General features: G+C 45.5%; 1 protein-coding gene across 2 annotated transcripts; it reads left to right on the forward strand.

Moving 5' to 3' along the window:
- The first annotated feature begins 1,768 nt into the window (after positions 1-1,768).
- Positions 1,769-20,023, forward strand: chrna11 (cholinergic receptor, nicotinic, alpha 11). Of its 2 annotated transcripts, XM_037473422.2 has the most exons (10): positions 1,769-1,997; positions 3,540-3,679; positions 3,933-3,977; positions 4,290-4,399; positions 4,488-4,567; positions 6,787-6,954; positions 7,043-7,237; positions 9,012-9,098; positions 14,989-15,098; positions 16,357-20,023. In XM_037473422.2, exons 1-10 carry the CDS (start codon positions 1,946-1,948, stop codon positions 17,077-17,079), a joined length of 1,710 nt encoding a protein of 569 aa, XP_037329319.1. In that variant the 5' UTR covers positions 1,769-1,945; the 3' UTR covers positions 17,080-20,023. The 2 variants fall into 2 exon arrangements, with proteins under 2 accessions (XP_037329319.1, XP_037329320.1); XM_037473423.2 differs by lacking the exons at positions 1,769-1,997; positions 3,540-3,679; positions 3,933-3,977 and having other exon boundaries at positions 4,363-4,399; positions 4,493-4,567; positions 16,357-20,022.
- The last annotated feature ends 2,178 nt before the right edge of the window (positions 20,024-22,201 follow it).

Below are 22,201 nucleotides of genomic sequence, written 5' to 3' on the forward strand. Positions count from 1 at the left end.
AAAAGGCCACTCTAACGACTAAACCAGACGTCACAGGCGAGTGGATGTATGTGCTGGTTTTGTCGATAATACCCAATTAAGTGGAGGGGACGTGTCAGCGTAGGAGAGGGCCTAATCCAATCAGCAGAGTAATTAAAATCACACAGCACAGCAGCCGCGATGGCTGATGGCAGCAATGTCAGGGACGGCGTTGAGCATTTAGAACAGTGAGGGATGAGCTGTAGCTGCAGGTTAGAGTGATGGCCTTTGCCGCTGCTGCGCAATGAGAATCCCAAATGAGGAACGGCCCAAACAAAGAAAAAGCAAAGAGTTCAGAGAGTGGCGTCGTATTATCACCATGTTCACGAGCCTCATTCTCTTCTCCCAGCTCTCATCATCACTAGTGGGGATTTTCTTTTTTTCTCAGTGTTTCCAATCATCTGCCTGTGTTCTATCCTAACGGGTCTCTTCATGGCATTGGATCTCATCGGGCTCTCGTCTCATTGAGCAGGGTTTCTCCCTCGTTAATCTGCACCATCACCTCCCTCTCTGTGCCAGTGAGCTCCGGCCAGCATGCAGATGGAGTACAAACCACCAGATGTCACCCACGCCTCGGTGCCTTCAATCAGCAGTTTTATGAAGCCTAATGAATTTTGTTTTTGGCAGAGTGTCATTGTTGGCGCATAACAGCACCAGGAGCTTTTTTTTCTTCTTTTTTTTTCTTTCTTTCACAAGATGAACTCCAAGTCCTTTTTGCACACATTTTGAGCAGCGATGCAGCGGCAACAGGGTTCTCTTCCTCTGGTGATACATTGCTAATGCACCATGTATGTCCAAATTCCACGCTTGATGCAGTTTCCTCCCCTCCAACCTGTGACTTAGCCATCCTTCTTTTTCGCCTCCGAGGGCCACTCTCCATCCTGTGAGCGCAGCCGAGCGTGAATCTGTAGCTGAGGACCGCTCCGGATGTGCGACAGGCTGCCTAGGAAAGGGGTAATTCCGAAGGGCAGTGGAAGTAATAGGGTAATCTATTATACAGTCCAACTCTTTCTTCCTCCGCTCATGCCCCCCCCCCCCGCCCCTCCTCCTCTCCTCTCCTCACTCTTCCAGTCTTTCGGTTTCTCGCTGCCTCTGCCCTTGCATCAGCATTTCGTGAGGACAAATGAGAAGTAGAGTTTAACTATGCACATTCCTGAGGCCTCCTGCAGAGGCCAGCACTTTGGCAATTAAACAGGAGTCCACGGCCCCTATGATTCAAAGCTCAAACCCCCCACTGAGCCACAGACAACACACAGATGTAGTGTAGCGTGACCACTATGGTGTGTTACCATGTGTGTAACCAGCTGCCATACATGCATGACGTATGTTGTACTACACATGTTGACCAGCCATAGCACACACACAGGGAGACATTTAAAGGGAATAAAATACATGAGATTTTAAACGAGGCACAAAAAATGAGAGGAAAAAGCATTTGTGCAACATTCTCCTTTTTTTCTCGATCTTTCTCATTGTCCCCCTCTTTTAATAAATTCTCCTTTGCTGTTTGCTGTTTGTATCGCATGTCTCTGTTGTCTTGAAGAAGGTCAACTCACGGCGACAGACCAATTAAAAGCTCTCCCTCCTCTTCACCTCCTGCTCCATCTTCAACCCCGTCCACTGACATCTTTCTCCCTTGTGCTCTCTTTTTTACCCCCAGAGGGATAAGGAGACAGACAGAGCGCCCACAGCCACCATCTCTTCCTCCTCCTCCTCCTCCTCCTCCTCCTCCTCCCTCTCTCAGCTCCCCTCTCTTCCAGCACACGCTCATACTCCTTCCCTCTGATGCCGACTGGATGCAGACCGGGGGATCTCCAGCAGCCTCCTTAGTCGGTCCACCCCCCCTTCCTCCTCCTCCTCTTCCTCCTTCAACATTCGGCGCTTCTGCTCCACTGCCTCCTCTCTTCTCCTGCTCCTCACCACCAAGATGTGGCGCTCGGTGGCTCTGCTCCTCTCTGGATTCTCTGCTTTGATTCACGGTGAGCCTGAACGACTCTCTCCTCTCTCCTTCAGCGTGTATTCAGGGATCAGAATTTCAGCCGCGGCACTTTAGTCTCAAAGTGTGATTATAAAGGGGTTTCAGGAATTTGTGTTGGTTTTGTTGGAATAAGAATTCAAAGTAGAAGAAGAAAAGAGGGAGGAAAAGTGAAGGCTCACCTGATGCCTTTCCTGTGTACCGCTCCGTGATTTATTGAAAATGTAACCCTGTTTAGCTGGATGTAAATGCTCAGTTGACCTGGATGCCACTGGGGGGGAGAACCGGCAGATTGACAGAAACGGCGTGTGAAAAAACCTGAGCAGTCGTAACATTTCATTGGTTTCTTACCTCATTCAACAAGCCTCGTTTCGTTTAAATCTGGGCATCACGGGAGATTTTTCACCGAAAGGCTACAGATCGGTTGTATTGGACGTATAGATCTGTCTTGCCTCTGCTGTTGTGTTGAGGACGCGTTACTGCAGCCGAGATGACGGGGCTCAGAGAGAGAGAAGTGGAAATTAAAGCTGACGGGTGACCTTTCCCCACAGGCACAAGTACCAGCTATGAAATGCCTTTCTTTTTGTTTGTTTTCAAGAGGAGATTTCGTACCCAAAAGTCCAGCAAAGAAAAGAAAACGCTTTCAGACACTACTGACAACCACTGAATTTTAAAGACACTAGATTTGAGGAAAGGGCATTTTCGTGACTTTGAACGAAAACCATCTTTCATGCATGAACATTTTGCCTCTGCCACTGGGACTTAAACCCGTCATGTTCTTAGCAGTAAAGCACCTTGAACCCTGACATTCCCCACAAAAAGGCTTCAAAGTCACAAACAAAAGAAATGTTCCACATTGTTCAACAATGTCTCACACACACAGTGTGTTCGGCACCTGGGTTAGCACTGCTTGAATCTCGGTAACAGCAGCCATTTTCTAATGTCTGTACTATTGCACCGACTAGAGAAATCTTGGATGTTTTGTGCATCATTTAATAACAAATCCCTGCAGTTTAGTAATATAAAGAAAATATAGAAAACACAATCTACACAACACTCTTGATTCCTCCTGAATTGATCTGCTCATCTGTGGTACACGACTTTTCACTCTCCTCAAGTGTATTCAATTAGTCCATAAATATACATATATATTAAATATTTCATATCTATTTGGTCTGAGCCCATTAAAATATAATTATACAACCATTAGTGCCAATTATTATTAATAAATAAGGTTTCCAACCTTTTTGTTGACTGACTAGATCGGGCTGGATAAGGAAGTTCAGTTCTTGAGGGCTAAATCTTTAGGTTTGATCAGCAACATTACTTTTATTTTCTATTTTCAGTGTCCATTCCGCCTGACCTCCCACCTTAAAGTCTCATTTGTTTCCCCGGTAATGTTTTTGATAGCGATTTGTTTTTTTCTTGTAAATTGGTATCTTTTTATTCACTACTCAGAAACAGACTTTGTTTGTCCTTCATTAGCACCCTGAACGTTTGCCTTTTCCTGCGATCTGAACGATGCCATGTGTTTTGGGGCCTTCAGTGTCGTTGCAGGGTCCCCACCAGAGGAGCCTGTTAAAGAACCTCCTGAAGGACTACAACCGGATGGAGCGACCGGTGGGCAACGACTCCCAACCGCTCACCGTTGTCTTCACCATCAGCTTGATACAGATCATGGACGTGGTAGGTGTCTTCAGCCACAAAAGTGACACAAAGGGGCAAAGAATTCGGTTTGCAGCAGAAGTTAGTGACAAGTTGGACAATCTATGCCAGAAACATATATTAGCAAAAACCACAACAATAATGATGATTACAGGAGTGTTTTTCCAAAGTTTTCCAGATTAGGAGAATTAGGAGGTTGCATTAATCTTAAATAGGGATGCAAAAACTTTTTGGTTCTTGAGCAATTGTTTCAAATATTTTGAATGTTTTGCAGGATGAGAAGAACCAGGTTCTCACCACTAACATGTGGCTACGGATGGTAAGAACCTTGAAGAGAGGCGATAATGGATTTGTTGTTGGATTAGTCAATTAAGATAATGATTGAGATTGAGAGGAGAGGGATTTCAAAATAAAGGTCAAAATGTGAATAATATCATATCTTGACATTTTGAAGAAAGCAGAGGTGTTTGTTTGACTGCAAGGTACTATGCTAAACTAATATTTAGTGTAATGTTTGTGTATTTGATTGAGATGAGTCTCACATGTAAACTGGGGGGGATTGAAGATAACGTTGGATGCCTGTGCTGCAGTCCAATGGCATACAGACCGTATCTGCCTCTGTGCATTTAAGAGTTGGTTCGACCACTATCTCCAGTGGAACCAGAGCGAACATCCCGGAGTGAAGAACCTCCGCTTCACCACAGACCAGATCTGGACCCCAGACATCCTGCTCTACAACAGGTAAAACACGGATTAACAACTCTACCCGTGTCTCACACATGGACGTTATATTCCAACACGTGTCACTTCCTTCCCTGTCCTTCCTCAGTGCAGATGACGACTTTGACTCCACCTTTAAGGTCAATGTTCTGGTGAACTCCAGCGGCTACGCCGAGTATCTGCCTCCAGGTCAGGGGGCTCTTTTTTATCTCATGAATTCAAGCTGTTACTGTTCCTCAGTCCGGTCTTCCTCTCGAACCACTTCCTCATCTCCTCGTGATGCAGAAGCTTCTAATTCTGCAATATCTGCATGTCTTCCCTGTCTGTACATTTGACATTAATATTTTATCAGAATAAAACAGCATCGCTTGTTTCTCACTGCTGGTAGATTCTCAGCGGTGTGAGCTATGAATAGTTAGCACATGCTCCCTCCGTTTCCTGTAAACCAAACGCAAGACTTGTGCAAGTGGGAAAAAACATAGTTATAATAGTGACAAAGAGGCTCCTTTGGGTTTCCACGGACGTTTACTTTGTTGCTGGCTGGATTGCATATAAGGAGCCGGTTTGAGGGGAAATGGCCTTCTGAGGTTAGAGGTCGATGACTGCCTGCTCAGAGAGCCACCCTATCAATTCCCTGTTTATTAATAAGCTACCGTTGAATGTGAATACAGGTCGCTAATGCTGCGATTTGGATCAGAGCCAACAAGGGAAGAAATAATGAGACGGTGCCCTGCTTTGGTAGAACAAGGAAAAGAGATTTTGCAAGAAAAAATGATGAGCAAAAGAAAAGATTGGCGGAAAAAAATGAGGAGAAAAGGAATCAGGAATCAGGAAACGTTTATTGCCATAATATGTAGGACATACAAGGAAATTGTCTTGGCGGGATATAAAAGGGATAGAGAGTGAGCAACAAACCCGTTTTTAGTTTTTTTTTTATTCCCTCGCACACTGCTAGTTGTAATTCATGAGGTATTTTGGGGTTGTTGTGATCAGTAAATAGCCTACATGTCTGTGGGAAGCAGGCATGGAGATGGAGCTTGACAAACGATAAATAATTTAAGGATGGAGGGTCTCAACTGTCTCCTGCACACCATCATTCGCAGACAACCGAGCTGCAGCGGCAAAGGTGTCATGTTGTGGCTTTGAGGGAATAACAGGAGATAAGGGGTAACAGGTTTTGCCTCCTAGCCTGATTGGGTGACATTTGCAAATAGTCAACCTTGTGATGTAGTTTTACTTTGGGAGCCGTGCTCTGTGTGTGTGTGTGTGTGAGAGAGAGAGAGAGAGAGAGAGAGATTATTAAGCTGCAGAAAAATCCAGGTGTCTTTTTATGTCAGCGTTGCTTGAAGGTTACTGGATATCTGGGATGAAAGGCAGGGTACAAAATCGCACTCTGCAGGAAGGAGCACGGCTGGCAAGGTAGATAGAAATATAAGTTCTAGCTCTGGCAGAAGTTCATCACATGAGTAGTTGTAGAGTAACTGTCTCAATGTGGCAAAGACAGGAAGTGTCTGTCAGTAACTGGATGTGGCACAGCGACGGGTATACAAAAGGACAGTTATACCACTCACACTGGTGTCATTCTTTTGATCAGTTTCTGCCTGCAGAGCCCCTTTCAACCTGCTAACCTCCGCTCTGAAGACTTAAATATTCGGCAGCCTCCTAATGAATGTCTCTGGCGGTTCTGCGTGCCTCCGAACGTCTCAGCAAAGCTTGATTCATTTATTTTGGTAATTACTTTAAGGGCTGGATTCTGCCAGCGACCACTGCGAAGATCCTTGTGATTCCCCGTTTGGGGTGGGACACCAGCGGACACGTACAAAAAAGGCCATTTACTTAATAATAATTTTAAAAAGCAGTATCATGTTTAGGGCAGGTTGCGCAATCTATTTCTGCAGTGTCACTGGTGATGTTTCCTTCCATGGAGGAGGCCTAGCTGACAGCCCAACGAGCAGAAACATTTATTGCGCAGCGTTTCCGGAACCTGTGGGTGACAACCCCGCTGCCAAGTTGTTCTGTTTTAAAGACATTTATTTGATGGTACGTTGTTTGTAATCTTGTCATGGCTTTCACCTCCTTAACCTCCAAACTCAATTTCAAAATCGAGTGAGTAAACGATGTTAATAAAAATCCTGAGGCAATGCGTGCTCTCGGTTGTGATGCAGCACATTCCACTCCATTAAAATGTGAGGGGGTTAAGTTCAGAACTCACTCATTAGAGCCGGATGGAAGTTACATGAATAAATAATTCTTTCTGACAAGCTAATTGATATTCAGGACGGGTTTTCCCCTAATCACAGGAGGTCCGACGGGTCATTTTTCACCTCTAGGTCATAGTTAACATTCAGTCAATTGATTGCGGCGCTTTAACCCTGCGCCTCCCGCTCTTCTCACTTCTCCTCTCTCAGGAATCTTCATGAGCACTTGCAACGTGGACGTTCGCTGGTTCCCTTTCGACATCCAGAAATGCGAGCTGAAGTTTGGCTCTTGGACCTATGACGGCTGGTTGCTGGACCTCCAGATGCAGGATGCTGACATCTCAGGCTACATGCCCAATGGAGAGTGGGACTTGATCGGTGAGAGCGGTGACACATTTGTGTCACATCGTCTTCTAAGACATCCGGCAAGAGAGCAAAAGAGTGAATTTCTCTCTGTCACTCTCAGGAGTTCCTGGCAGCAGAAACGAGGCGTACTATGACTGTTGTAAGGAGCCTTACCAGGATGTGAAGTTTATTGTGACGATACGGCGGCGGACGCTCTACTACGCCCTGAACCTGCTCATCCCCTGTGTGTTGCTATCCTCGATGACCCTGCTCATCTTCGTGCTGCCGGCTGACTCTGGGGAGAAGATCTCATTGGGTGAGTAGATCATAAAGAGCAATGATGGAGGCATTAGATGGGCTAAAGGCAGAAAATGAACACGGCTGTCTATTTGGACTTCATCATGGTGGTGTCAGAGATCGTCGCCGGTCTCCTCATATTAAGCCCAGTATCTACCAAAAGGCGATGTTGCTTCGTAAGCTTCAAATCTATTGGGATCCAGTGTATGAGTCACATGAAATGCAAATAAAACACAACTAGAAGTCTGGTATGTGGTGAATAAAACACGGTGTGCAGGAAAAGAGTTGCATCTCGGGCTAAAAGGTGACCCCACTCCATCCTTCCATCACCAACCCACCCAGGAAAGGGTCCATGGTGGGAGCTCTCGTGCTCCGGGGTGTGTAACCCTGAAGTATAAAGGGGAAAGGAAATAGAGCTGGGGTGCTGAAGGCTCGAGGCGGGATGAAAGAGGCACAGGGAGGGAGGGTGGAGCTGAGGGAGAAGAGGGATTACAAGATGAAATAGAAAGATGATGAATGCGAGGAGAAGGAGGAGGAACAGGCACAGATGGGTGTGGGAAGGTAGAGAAAAGAAAACGTAGACGGGAGAAGAATATGAGAAAGGATGAGACGGGACAGCACACAAAAGTGAGAGGGAGGGCTGATGGAAGGTGGGAGACAACGAAACGACACAATAATAGGCCGGAAGAGAGAGAAGAAGCAGCGGCGCTATCAAACAACAGTACGTCTGAATATCCGCCCCAGCGGTTTGATGTTCAACTTATTCGGCGCGAGAAGAAGCGGACTTCAGATTATGTGACCAGGCACTCAAAGGTCAGTTGACCGCATGGACGATAAAATGGGCAACTATTTGATGATTATGTGAAAAGAATTTCTCACTATTTTCTAACATTCTATACAAAAAATCAATTCATTAGTTACTCAAGAAAGTAGTGACTAGATGAATAATGCTAAAAGTTAATTGCAGTCCAATTTCTGACATTAGATTATTACATGTTCTTTGTACCGGTCTGATCAATCACCATAGACACCACAATAATAACAATGCTTTGGCTTTTTGGTAATTACCATCGTCTGAGTGACGAATGACATCACAGCATATTCTTAACCTTAATGGAGGAGCCATTACGCAGCATGTCTGTGCTGAAACTAATGCGTCACATACACAGTCAATTAACCTATTGATGTAATTAAGGCCAGTGAATTGATTCAGGAAGAGAGCTTATACACGGCTTTCCAGGAAAATACTCTGTCACTCCGCTTGATGGGGGACACTGGGAACAAAATTGCCGGGCCTTCAGGGTGAGAGAGGCATACTTTTAAAAAGAACGTGTCATTTCTGAGAAAGAGCGTGATATAAAAGAAGCCTTTTTTAATTGTCTCAATATCCTTAAAGAACGCTCATATTTTCTCTCTCAGCCAAGCAGTTTATTTCATTGCTTCTATATGGGGACAGTTATGCCAACAAAGCACTCCTTAAATTCCGTTGAATAAGTCAGACTGATAGTGTGGAGGTGGATAAATGAAGATGCAGATGAGTTTAAGTGCAGCAGCGTGTCTGTGTTCTCATTTACCAACATGTTTATGTTGTGCGGAGGAGCGTTTTTATTAATTCACTGTATGAGCGTTAGCTGGTCATTTCCATAAATCGAACGTTTATCAAAATGCCAAACACATGCTCTCACAAGCAGGCGCCGCTACTCATGGGAGGAGCCCTGAACCACAATACCCATTAAACCTAGTTCCACATGAAGTTCTCGTTTCACTCTGTCTCTCTGTCTCTGTGCCTACAGGCATCACGGTGCTGCTGTCCCTCACGGTGTTCATGTTGCTGGTGGCAGAGATCATGCCAGCCACGTCGGACTCGGTGCCCCTCATAGGTAGGTGACCGGCAGTGTTTGGGTGTGTGTATTCAGGCGTGGTTCGCATGGTCCTTTGGGTCCTTCACAACACACTGCTACAATAACATTGGATGATTTTCAATATATGTCCAGACGTTTTCCTCGTTAGAGAGGAGTGTCCATCCGACGGTCACCATCAGTGGGTCTTGAAGACTAACTGTGGTATGTTGGATCGAACACTCGGTGCTCGATTGTGTTTGACTGTCACTACGAGTTCGGTGATCGTTGGTTTGGGTCTGACGGTTGTGTTGGAATTTACCGCCAGTAAAAGTACGTTGACCATGCCCCATCCTCGTCTCCGTGAGTTTGTATCTAACAGTGATTTAGATAACCTACACGAGAACCAGACAACTATAACAGTATATATATATAGAGCATAAAGCCACAACATGGTGTCAGAAGTGGGAGTCACGGAATAATTCGAGGACGTTTTTTTTTTACGATTAGCTAAAAGAGAGAAGTGCTAGCACGAGCGAACATGGAGCAGTTCAGGCCACCACCACCGTTGATACTTACCGGGAATATGGCTGAAAATTGGAGAAGATGGGAACAACGTTTCCAGCTATACATGACCGCTTCAGGTGCGTTGGATAAGGAGGAGACGGTTAAAATAGCCATTCTACTCCATACGGTTGGCGAGGAGGCGCTAGAAGTGTATAACACGCTCACCATCGTCCCAGAAGGAGATGAAAAAACATTGGAGGATGTTCTCCGAGCCTTCACGGACTACTGCAGCCCCCGAAAGAACGTGGTTTTCGAACGCCATCAATTCTGGTCACACACGATGTCAGCAGGAATATCGGTGGACAGATTCATCACAGAGCTACGCCTGAAGAGCAAAGACTGTGAGTTTGGCAGAAATGAAGATGACATGATTAGGGATAAATTAGTGTTTAGCATAAACGATATTCGTCTGAAGGAGAGACTGTTGCGTGATAATGCGCTCACTTTGCGCGGAGCCATGGACACGTGCAGAACTGCAGAGCTCGCAAAGTCACAAATACAAGCGATGCAGACATCACTGGTTGTCCAGGACACCTCAGTAGATGCTTTAAGGAAAGCATCAGGGCAAACGTACACGGGCAGCTGGAACAAGAACAAAACCAGCAGCAAGAGGCAAGTAACAACTATCTGCCATAAATGTGGAAACAAGCACGAGCCCCGTCAGTGCCCAGCTTATGGTGCAGTGTGCCATAAATGCGGTAAGAACAACCATTTCTCTAAGGTATGTAGAGCTAGCACCGAGAAAAGCAGCAGCTACAAGACAAAGACAGTAAATACTTTGGAGAGTGAAGTTGACTCCGTATACATAGGCGCGGTTGGAAAGTACGAAAAGAAAACAGCTCACCAAGCTAAAAGCACTGCATGGCATGAAACAGCCACAGTCAGAGGCGTAGCAATCAACTTCAAGCTGGACACAGGCGCCGATGCAAATGTGCTTCCCATGCACATGTTCCAGAAGCTACCGGGTCCCATTAGGCTACGGCCCACAGAGACTGTGCTGATTGCATTTGGTGGAGACCGCCTACCCGCAGATGGTGTTGCATCTCTAGAATGCAGGACGACCAAACATAGAGCTATGCTGGACTTTCATGTGTCAAGCCGTGCTGACAAGCCGATTCTGGGTGGAGATGCATGTGAGGAGCTGCAGCTGGTGAGAAGAGTTGAGGCACTCACAGCAAGATCCCCACAACCGGGAAAAGCTCCAGCTACCAAAGTGGAGATGCTACAGAAGTATGCAGAGGTCTTCACAGGATTGGGCGAGTTCCCCGGTGTTCATCACATACACATTGACCCCAGCGTCACGCCCGTGATTCATGCATGCCGAAATGTTCCCCTCTCCATCATGGATTCACTGAGAGAGACACTCAAAGACTTACAGAACAGAAAAGTAATAGTCCCTGTCAATGAACCGACAGAATGGGTCAACAGTCTTGTTGCCACAAAGAAAAAGAACGGTGCGCTAAGGGTGTGTTTGGATCCTTGCAACCTGAATGAAGCAGTTAAGCGTCAACACTATTCCATTCCAACACCGGAAGACGTGCGCAGCAGATTAGCGGGAAAATCCATCTTCTCCATCCTGGATGAGAAGGACGGATACTGGCAGATCAAGCTAGATGAGCCATCGTCTAAGCTATGCACCTTCAATACGCCGTGGGGCCGGTTCCGCTTCCTCAGACTCCCATTCGGGATCAGGTCTGCCAGTGAAGTGTTTCAACAGAAGAATTGCGAGACCTTCGGCGACATTCCAGGTGTGTTCATCATAGCAGACGACATGATCATCGCAGCGTCATCAGAGCAGGAACATGATGACATTCTGCACAAAGTGTTGGAGAGAGCAAAGACCGCACATGTGAAATTTAACAAAGACAAGATCCAGTTCAAAATTGACACAGTAAAGTATATGGGACACATTATCACGGCAGCAGGGCAGAAGGCCGACGACACAAAGATCAAAGCAATTGTTGATATGCCAACCCCAGAAGACAAACAAAGTCTCCAACGGCTGCTGGGAATGACAAAATTCCTGGCACAGTATATCCCGAATGAAGCCTCACTTACAGCACCCCTCAGACAGCTGCTTAAGAAGGATGTAGTTTGGCAGTGGTGCCCACACCACAGCTCAGCGCTGCAGACACTGAAGTCCATCCTCACACAAGCCCCAGTGCTGAGGTACTACGACCACAAGCAGCCGCTGACTCTACAAGCTGATTCCTCAAAAGACGGACTGGGAGCTTGTCTGCTGCAGGATGGCCACCCAGTGTGCTATGCCTCACGAGCGCTCACCGACACAGAAAAGAGGTACGCGCAGATAGAGAAAGAGTTGCTGGCCATAGTGTTTGCCGCTAAGAGATTCCACCAGTATGTCTACGGAAGGCCAGTAACTGTGCAGTCGGATCACAAGCCCCTGGAGGTTATTGTGCGCAAGCCACTGAGCAAAGCACCTGCGCGGCTGCAAGGAATGCTTCTACAACTGCAGAGGTATGATCTGCACGTAACATACACACCAGGAAAGCACATGCACATTGCCGACACACTCTCACGTGCAACTGCATGCAGCGAAGGTGAAAACCTTAACGAGAACCCCTGTGATGAGAGAGTTGTGTATGCCTTGGAAGCCACTGATTCCTTGAGCGAGGAAACACTCAACCGACTGAAAAAGGCAACGGCAGCAGATAGCGTGTTACAAGCGGTGTGTGAGAAACACAGGAAAGGCTGGCCCACGAAAAAGAAAAGTGTGGACAGGAAACTACACGGCTACTGGTCTGTCAAGGACGATATAAGCATTGAGAATGACATTGTCATGGTCAGAGACAAAATCATCATACCCCAGAGCTTCAGGAGTATAATTCTGGAGAAGCTGCATCTTGCTCACCAAGGAGTGCAGCGCACAAAAGCCAAAGCAAGAAAATCCCTCTACTGGCCTGGCATGGCACGAGACATCGAGGCAATGGTGGAGAAGTGCATGCAGTGCCAGCAGCTACAGCCCAAACATCAGGCTGAGCCGCTCATACCACATCAGATTCCAGAGCTGCCATGGATGAAGGTCGGAGCCGACATCTTCGAGCTACATGGTCAGTCATATCTGTTGTTGGTTGATTACCTGACCAAATATCCTGAAGTGCTTAACCTGCCTGATAAGACAGCTTACACAGTGATCCAGAAGATGAAGTCTGTTTTTGCCAGGCACGGGATTCCTAGGGAGATAGTGAGTGATCATGTCCCATTTGCGAGTTATGAGATGAAGTCATTTGCAGCTTCATGGGAATTTAAACTCACACACTCCAGCCCAGGTTTTCCCTCTTCAAATGGAATGGCTGAGAGAGCCATAAAGACTGTGAAACATGCGCTGAAGAAGGCAAGGCAGACCGGCACCGACCCACATCTAGTGTTGCTGTCACTGAGAAACACACCGGTGACAGGACTGAAAGAGTCACCTGCACAGATGTTGATGGGAAGAGTTCTACGGAGCACACTTCCATGTTCCAGTGCTGTGCTGACACAGTCAGTCCCAATGCATCTTCACAGCAAAATACAGAACCTACAGTTCCGCCAAAAGGAACACTACGATCAGCGTGCAAAGCCCCTGCCAGTGTTGACCTCAGGAGACACCGTACACATGCACACACGGCGTGGCTGGGAGCCTGCTGTTGTCGTCCGACAACGAGATGAACCACGCTCCTACACTGTGCTGACGCCGGCAGGTAGAACGCAAAGGAGAAACCGGCGACATCTGAGGAAGATACACCCGAGTCTGTTCATAGACACTGATCGCGATGAACAGCTGGACTCAGAGGTGCAACCCTCTCAAGCGCCTGCGTCAGTGGACTCACCACCACATGACCTGCCACCACACAACCCTCCTCCTGTGACTACGAGTAGTCCACCCACATGCTACACAAGGAGTGGCAGAGCGGTCAGACGCCCTGCCAGATTCAATGACTGATTTCTCATTCTAATGTGTTAAAAAAAAAAAAAAAAAAAAAAAAAAGAGAATGAGGAACGTTCAGGCTGAAATGTTTCAGTAGTGTTTAATGTTCTAAATGTTTGAATGTTTCTCCAGAATCCTCAGCAGGAAAGTGGTTTGTAATGTTTAACGAATTGGAAATATGTTATTAACCTTTTGAAGTATGCAAGTAGAAAAGACTTGTTTAATGTCCATGCCATAGCGTTAATGACGAGCAGAGAGTTAACTGTTCAGGTAACTGATACGTATACCACCTCTCAGTCGGAAAAGAGGGATGTGGTATGTTGGATCGAACACTCGGTGCTCGATTGTGTTTGACTGTCACTACGAGTTCGGTGATCGTTGGTTTGGGTCTGACGGTTGTGTTGGAATTTACCGCCAGTAAAAGTACGTTGACCATGCCCCATCCTCGTCTCCGTGAGTTTGTATCTAACAGTGATTTAGATAACCTACACGAGAACCAGACAACTATAACAGTATATATATATAGAGCATAAAGCCACAACACTAACCAAATCTCCCCGTAGTAATTCCAAGAGGTGCACAGAAGGAACCAGCTTCTGGGCGAACTTGGTTGGTGTGTTTTAGCATCACGGCATCCACTCATTAGCACTGAACAAAAATGACAGCAGAGACTAACTGGGGCTAATGATGTTTTGCAGGTATCAGTAATAAACCAAAATGTATAGATTGAAACTGACCACGTTATTAAAATGTTCTCTCGGGGGAGGATTGCTTGCTTGTACAAAGTTTCATGGCAGTAATTGTTTTGATGACACATCTTACTCAAAACCACAAATGTCGACCTGTGCAAAGACTCAGGGGATCAGGGAAACTTCATCTTCTGGAGACCATGAATGATCATGGTCAACATTTCATTGCAATGCATCCAGTCCATCCAGGCGTTTATGTCTGAGTTGACCAACATCTGCTTGCAATGGCTATGCGATTGCAGCTTTGTTACTAGAAAGCGGCAAAGCAAAAAAACTAATAATTGTGCACATCTGTTGGCTTTAAACTTTAATTGGCTGAATTGATTGCACACGACTGGATGTTACATTTTGCGAGCTGAGATTGCAGCCAGAGACAGATGCAAGGCCATCTTTGCCTAAAGACACAAATCCTGGTTATTAAAAACTTAAAGACAATACATTTAGTTATAATCACCAGAGAGCTGCTTTCAGCATAATTCCTTTAATTATAAGGAACTTCCCGGATGCAGTCTTAAACTTGCTTTTACAAACACAATGTGGAGACAGACTCCATGTTTTTATGATAACCTGACAGCTTTTGTCTTTGGACTCTTGTTAGTGTGTGTGTGTGTGTGTCAAATCAGACTGTTGACACTGCAATGTGTTTTAATATGAACCCCAACACGGCTCTGTAATCTACTCCACCCAGGTCAGTACTTTGCTAGTATAATGATCATCGTTGGGATGTCCGTCATTGCCACAGTGGTGGTACTGCAGTATCATCACCACGATCCAAATGGAGGAAACATGCCAAAATGGGTGAGCTCAAACTCTTCATCATAACCTCGACTTCATTGAAAGTTACTCACATCATGCTGTCTGTTCATTGTGACGCTCCCTATTCCACATATGATTTATTGCTATTATTAATCTTGATTTCACATCATCATTTCGATTGGATGATACTCCATTACGCCATTTTCATTTCATGCGTGTGTCAGTGCTACCTGCACTCTGCCAGTTTCCATCCTACGACTTCCTCGGGCTGTGACTCATTCGGCATGACCCTCGCCTTCCAAGGGGCTCTGGCTATGTAGGTGGTTTTGATTTGACTCATTCCCTCTTCTTAGTGTTTCTTGCATTCTGTTGAATGCTAAAGAAAAATAGTTGGAATGTAAAAAAAATGTGGGAAAAATGTCTAAAATATGGCATGTCATATAAAAATGATCCTATTGTAAGTAAATAAAATAATTCTGTAATTTGAGTCATGTCAAGACATTTTACATTTCAAAGATTGACAGGTGTACACTTTTCATTCATTGACACATTGAAGAACATTCAGTTGATGAATGGCCTGTTACGACAGTCCAACAGGCAATTAGCAAGCTAATTGACATGGTCCAGGTGACAGCACTGAACCATCGCAGGTCATAATTACAGCCTGCTAATGTAACCTAGCCAGTCAACACACTTGTGGAAACTAATCCAGAAGTCTGGACATTAGCTCCTCATTATATACCAAACGACCATCTGGATGCAGTTGGATGAATGTGCTCTTTCAGAGGACATGTCGAGAAAACAAGAGAAGAACCGAACATGCTTTATTCAACATAAGTTGCGAGCAGCTCATCTTCTCTATTTTAATCCTGCAGTTAACTGAGACCATATTGAATTTTCACAACACTGCAACCCGACAGTCAATCTCAATAATTCCACGCTTTAAATGTAATGCTGTTTTTGTTAGTATCGTCTCCTTCGCAGATACGGTTAAAGCTAAAAATCCCCCCTGCCTCTGGCTCTTTAAATGGGCGTCCCTAGCGAGGAGCTCCTACTTCTACTTATGCAAGCGCAGCTGCGATTAAAGACGAGATACAAGGTTGGAAATACTGCCAGCATCAATCCCCGACAAGGCTATTCAGCCAGCTTACCTGGTGTTATGTGAAGGTCAGAATGTTTAGGTGGTTATAATTGAGGCTCTCAATGCTTTACAGCTCTCTCATTATTTCCTTTGCTTCTCTTGTGCTCTCTCTCTCTCTCATCTTTACAAATCTCAGTTTCTACGTCTTCCCCTCCACAGGTGCAGCTGGTCTTGCTGCAGTGGGTAGCATGGTTCCTGCGTATGAAGCGTCCAGGAGAGAGCGAGGACCCCGAGAGGCCCCCGTGTGCCCCCCACTTGCGGCGATGCTCCTCGGGCTCCCACAGCGGGAGCATCCCGAATCCACCGGACCCCACCCTCCATCCACTGCACCCACAGAACCTGGCTCCACTCCACGCGGTGCATCCTCACCTCCACGCCCAGTCGAGTGCTAATAACAACGGGAACCTGCTCTACATGGGTTACCAGAGCATGGAGGACCCTTCAATACTGTCCGAGACTCTGCAGAGAAACAACATCTCCGTGGGGGCTCAGCGGGTGTCGGGTAGCCCGCCTCCTCACCTCCCATCTCAGTTCTGCAGTTCCCCACTACCCCCCATCCCCAACATGGACACTCTAGGCTGCCCCAGCACCGTCTCCAGTGGTGGGGGGTTCGGAGGTGGGCCCGGAGGGGTCGGCGGGTGCTCGACTGCAGGGCTGGGAGATGCCCAGCTGCAGGCCATCTTGGAGGAGGTACGTTACATGGCGGACCGTTTCCGGGAGCAGGACGAGACGGAGAGCGTGGCTGACCAGTGGAAATTTGCCGCGGCTGTAATCGACCGCCTGTGCCTGGTGGCGTTCAGCGTTTTCAACATCATATGCACCATCTCTATCCTCATGTCAGCTCCAAACTTTGCCGACGCCATTTCAAAAGACTTTATTTAAAAGGCAAAAAGTTAAAAGAGGAGGAGAAGCGTGAAGAAAAGGATGAAGGGAATTAAATATAGGATGAAGGATTGTGTGGGCCCGGATCCAAGGAAACCCAATTTTCAGCTGACTGTAAGCTCTGTGATTTGTGACTGCAAAGAAGTTTGAAATAGTAAAAAAAAAAGGTTTTCTTTGCAATACATTCTGTTTTCTAACCGATTTAAAAGAAGAAAAACAGATGACTAAGTGGGATACAGCGTGAACTTAAATGAGGTTATGCCTAGCAGGGTGCTTTGTCAGTTTCTTGACATGGTGAAATTGTTTCTTGTGGTAGATTCAAAGACTTTACCCACAAAAATGAGGAAAGAAATATTCAATGAGAGGAAAGGAAGAGAAGAAGTTCAAGTAACAAAGCTTCTAAAGCAGGGGAGAGATACAGACAGAAAAACACTCTTTCTCGTGAGGAGGGAAGCCATTTCGTCGCTCCCACATGTTGGTATCGGATTCCATCGTTTAAGAGCGGACTCCTTCATTAACAGGAGGAGGAGCGCGGGGAGAGGATGAAATGAATTTTATCAACAACAAAGCGCGATGTTGAATGAACCAGACTTCCCATCTCGGTTGGGAGGAGTAACCCGCTGGATGCTCGGAAATACAAAATTGGACTGATGACCGGGAAGCAGAGAAGAAGAGAAGAGGATCTCATCTATTATTAAATCACATTCATCTGATGACCGTCAAATTGAAAGACCTTGGGTAATCTTTAAGACTAATAAGCTTTTAAAAGATGAAGTCCCCCCTCCTCCTCAACGCAAACCACTTTACATTTCCAAAGCCTTATCTCTTTCAGACGATTATCCAATCTGCAACAATCAGCAGAGATCAAAAGCTTCTTCGCAGCGGGCAAAGTGTGCCTCGCTGATCCCGACCGGGAAACTGAATTAAGCGGTCATCAACAGCGCAGGGACCAGTAACTGCCCCACAGTGGAGGCTTGGACCACCTAACTGTATCTGGCAGGTCGTTATGGACCTACAGATCTCATATTAAAGGTTCAATATCTGACATGGGAAGTCAGGTCTTTAAACATGAGAGGGATACATAGATAAGACCCAATCCTCTATTTTCTGAGGAAAGCAATGTCAAAATCAAAATTCTGTCTGATCCAGTCAAGAGGTTGTAGCATCAAATTAAATATGAGATGATTATGGAGCAAAATCTTTCATTAAATTGAGTGCAGTTGATTTAAAGGTTTCACAGAATATGTCTTTGACAAGGTTGGGTTTGAGGTGTCTGCTAGCAGTTTGAATGTGTGCTGAATGCATAGCTAGCAGTTCAGTTTAAGGATGGCGGTCTATTACACCATTCACAGTAGGCAATTTTAATTGCATCAGACTTCCAATCTTTGTTTAAGGTTATGCCTTCCCTAATCCAGAGAGAAAGGTCTGTGACATGTACAAATTCTGCTAAACCAATTCCAGTATTACAAAGGCAATAAAAGATGAAAGACCAAATAATGGGGGGATTTTGGACAAGTCCCAAGATTAGAAGGAAATTATGAGTCAGGAGTTGAGGTAAAAGTGCACCTTTAACAGCTCTATTCTGTAACATTAAGCGACAGTAATGGCTGGGTCTCTCAATGCTTTCCTGATTTCAAGATCAGTAACATTGACTTGAATATAAGTGTCTATGTGGAAGAAGCTGGTGTGCCCAGCCACTGAAAGTAAATGTAGAAATATGGGATACATTTTAGAGGATCTTTCTGTAAAAACAATAGTTCATTGATTAACTTACATATTAGGTCCCGGCTTCGTAGTCCACAAACCAAAACTAGTAAAAACAAATGTATTAGCATTAGAAACTGGATCAAATGTATTTTCTTGCATTGATACCCACAAATTACAAACTAGGCTGAGCTCACTATTCATTTTAAGCAAAGACAAAAGCTCGCCTTGCCATAGCTGGAATAATTAGTCACAAACCCAACAACCCCTCAAGAGTTACTTTGTATCATTTATATTGTCAATAAATCTCATGAGGAACATAAGTTATGTTACATTGTGACGTGCAGCCTCATGATTTGCTTCTAAATCCGCAAGGGCATAGTTTCATGTTAAGTCATTTTCTAAAAAAGCAAGGCTCAAACGTTTTCTGGCATGGAATTGGCCCTGGACTATTTTCAGCTATGGATTAATAGGAATTTGATGTGGTTCTCTAGCTAATGCTTAAAAGAGCAGAGCGGTGCATGAAACACTTGGCTTGACTGAAAGATGAAAGCGTGGACAAGCGGTCAACTCTACAATGTGTTTTTCATAGTTTTTGAAAAATAATGTGGTTGGTTTACTGGCCACTTATAAGGAATCCCAGACACGTCCCCAGATGATACTTGTTAGTTATAGTATAAATGAGCGGCTCAGTTCGGTATTTTGCGGGGATTTGACGGCAGTGATAAAAGCGTAGAACAGCGGCAGCCTCATCCTGTGAGTCTGCTTATTAAGCGCAAAGATCCAACAGGACAAAATAGGTTTAATAAATTCCTGACTTACACCCTCTCTGGGGACTTGACACATTTACTATCCACATAGCGTGCGCAGAGACAGTTTTACAAATACTTTATCTCTATAGCGCTCCACGTCTTCCGTCTCCTCTCTCTTCCTCTCTGAAGTCGAGTGTCCCAGCAGGCGGAAAGCAGCTTCCTGCTGGAAGGTTTGTAGAAAGATATTTTCCCCTCCAGCGTATACTGACACCTAAACCCTGACATCTGTTCATTACCCATCCTGAAAATAAAGGATTCTCCCCTTTTTTCTACCACCTTTGGTCTGCTCCCTGTCTTCGCTGTTGACAGTGGATGGCCCTACACCCAAAATGAAAAGAAAAATGACAGAGAGAGGAGATAAGAGGAGGAGAGAAAGTGCTGACTGTAGTGAGAGCTGGACGGGGCCTTAATTGATCACTCGTTCAGGGAGGGAGGAGGGAGTGGAGAGATGAGATGGGGGGGGGGGTTAATGGAGGAGAGGGGGGTGGGGGGGCATCCTTAGTAATTCATCGGATTTATGAGGGACAGAGGCAGGGGAGATGGGTGCTCAGACTAGCATAACTCAGTCACATGGCATCACACGAAAGGCCACTGCAGTACATCACACCATGAGGGGGAAATAATACTACAGATAATGCACCGAAATGTCATTTATTTTAATTTTCACGCAGCTTTATGTCAATCAAGCAGGGGGACTGTGTGGGGTTGATGTGTGGCCCTCACTGTGTCACCCAGTCAGTGCGCCAGCCTGATTCAAGAGTCAGGGGTGTATTTATAGTAGGGTGCTGGTCCTTATTCAGCCCGTTCAAGGCTAACTCGCTTCCTCTCTTAGGTTGAAAATGTGCAGCGTTAGCCATCTAGCAGCACTTAGATTTATGGCGTTCAGTCAGACGGAATAAAAGATGAGAATGTGTGTGACGAGATATGTGAGTGTGTGTGTGTGTGTTTCTCCGTGGTAAAGATGAGCCTCGGGGATTGCGTATGCGTATAATCAATCAGTTATTGTTGTTTTTCTCCTCACCCCACAATTCTATTTTAATAAAAGCTCATGGACCAAAAGCTTTCTCCCAGGCCTCAAATACTTAACTCAACCGAGCCCATTGGGGCCCCGCGCTGCTCTATAGCTGCGTGAATGAGGCGATGTGTAAGCTAAAAATGTGAGCTGAATAGATGCAACCAGAGCATACACATAAACAAGAAAGACCACCGAAGAAAAGACTCGACACACACAGCCAGAGATAATAGATGAGGCAATGTCGCGCGGCATGGACGCACATCAATTCAATTAAACATCGCACAAGCAAACATTTAGATGCACCCATCCATGTGCATGCACACCTGTTCTCTCACGGGGGGGGCGCAGCACGCATGGCTGCATAAAAGCTACCCGACATCTTGCGGCTGAGGCCGATCAATGCCTTTTAATTACCAGGGGCCCAAAGCGCTGGTCGATACAGCTGACGGGGAGCAGAGAGGGAGAGATGCTCCAGACGGTGATTGATGCTACATCCTACCGACCAGCCTACTTGCAGATGTTTCGTTAGGCTTGATTAATCCTGCCGAGGCGCACATTCATTCACTTTACGGTCACAAGGTTAAGTGGACACGAAGTGTCCGAGCGGAGGACGGAGAGCTCTTTAAACGACAGGTCAAGGGTGACTGGTTGCTCCCTGTGGTACCAGCTACAGTCCTTCCAGGATCTGATGTCACGCACTAAGGAAAGATGTAAATAACTTGATTCCCGAGGTTCCTTTGGAACTAATTTATAACCAGGCACACGCTTGGTTGTTGAGGAATTTTACTTACTTTCCAAACCCAGGGAAATCGATGGGGTTTTATCTGTGTCACTTGCGCTGTGAATAATGAACGAAGGCGCATCTCTAAGCTATCAAATATTCTCTTTCATAAGATCTATGGACTCACAAAAGTCAGATTTAAAAAAAAAAAATTTTAAATGCTGAAAACTCAAAGGAGGCCAAGATAACAGTTTTGTCACGCTGAGGAAAAATCCTCGTGACGAATAAGCTTTGGTGTAGAATTGTTGATGTGCCCCTTTGAACAATGTTTAATTCCAATGAAGAGAAGGAGGGGAAACATGAATGGCATGGTTGAGCATCTATTTACACTTTGAATGTAATGACTCTGCAATCAGGTCGAAAATGATCACGCAATTGACACTGATTATTTTAGATGCTTTTTATGATTTTTGCACCAGAGTGCTGTAATAGTAATTATATCAAACCAAAATATGAAAGACAACAGTTTGGTCAGAAACGGCAGAAATGGGATTTTGTGCTTGAAATGAAGCATTGGATGCTGCGTAAAGTACTTCAAATTTCGCGATGAACCACTGAAGTTTGATGCACATTTTTCATATCTGCATCATATGCAGCCGACTCGTTGGTTGCCCCTCCATTCAATTCAATTCATTTTATTTTGTATAGCCCAAAATCGCAAATTACAAATTTGCCTCATAGGGCTTTACAGAAAAACTCCCCAAAATATGAAAAAACCCTTCAATGGGGAATAAAAGGGAAGGAACCTTAGGGAGAACGTCAGAGGAGGGATCCCTCTCCCGGGATGGTCAGACTGCAATGGATGTCATG

Source organism: Pungitius pungitius, chromosome 17, assembly GCF_949316345.1.
Source record: "Pungitius pungitius chromosome 17, fPunPun2.1, whole genome shotgun sequence".
Classification (NCBI taxonomy): domain Eukaryota; kingdom Metazoa; phylum Chordata; class Actinopteri; order Perciformes; family Gasterosteidae; genus Pungitius; species Pungitius pungitius.

Excerpts from the sequence above, each read along its gene's own strand:
- chrna11 (XM_037473422.2), top strand. The coding sequence starts at position 1,946 with ATGTGGCGCTCGGTGGCTCTGCTCCTCTCTGGATTCTCTGCTTTGATT. Across the intron at positions 1,998-3,539 it reads ATTCTCTGCTTTGATTCACG|TGTCGTTGCAGGGTCCCCAC; the intron begins GTGAGCCTGAAC and ends TGGGGCCTTCAG. Across the intron at positions 7,238-9,011 it reads TGGGGAGAAGATCTCATTGG|GCATCACGGTGCTGCTGTCC; the intron begins GTGAGTAGATCA and ends CTGTGCCTACAG.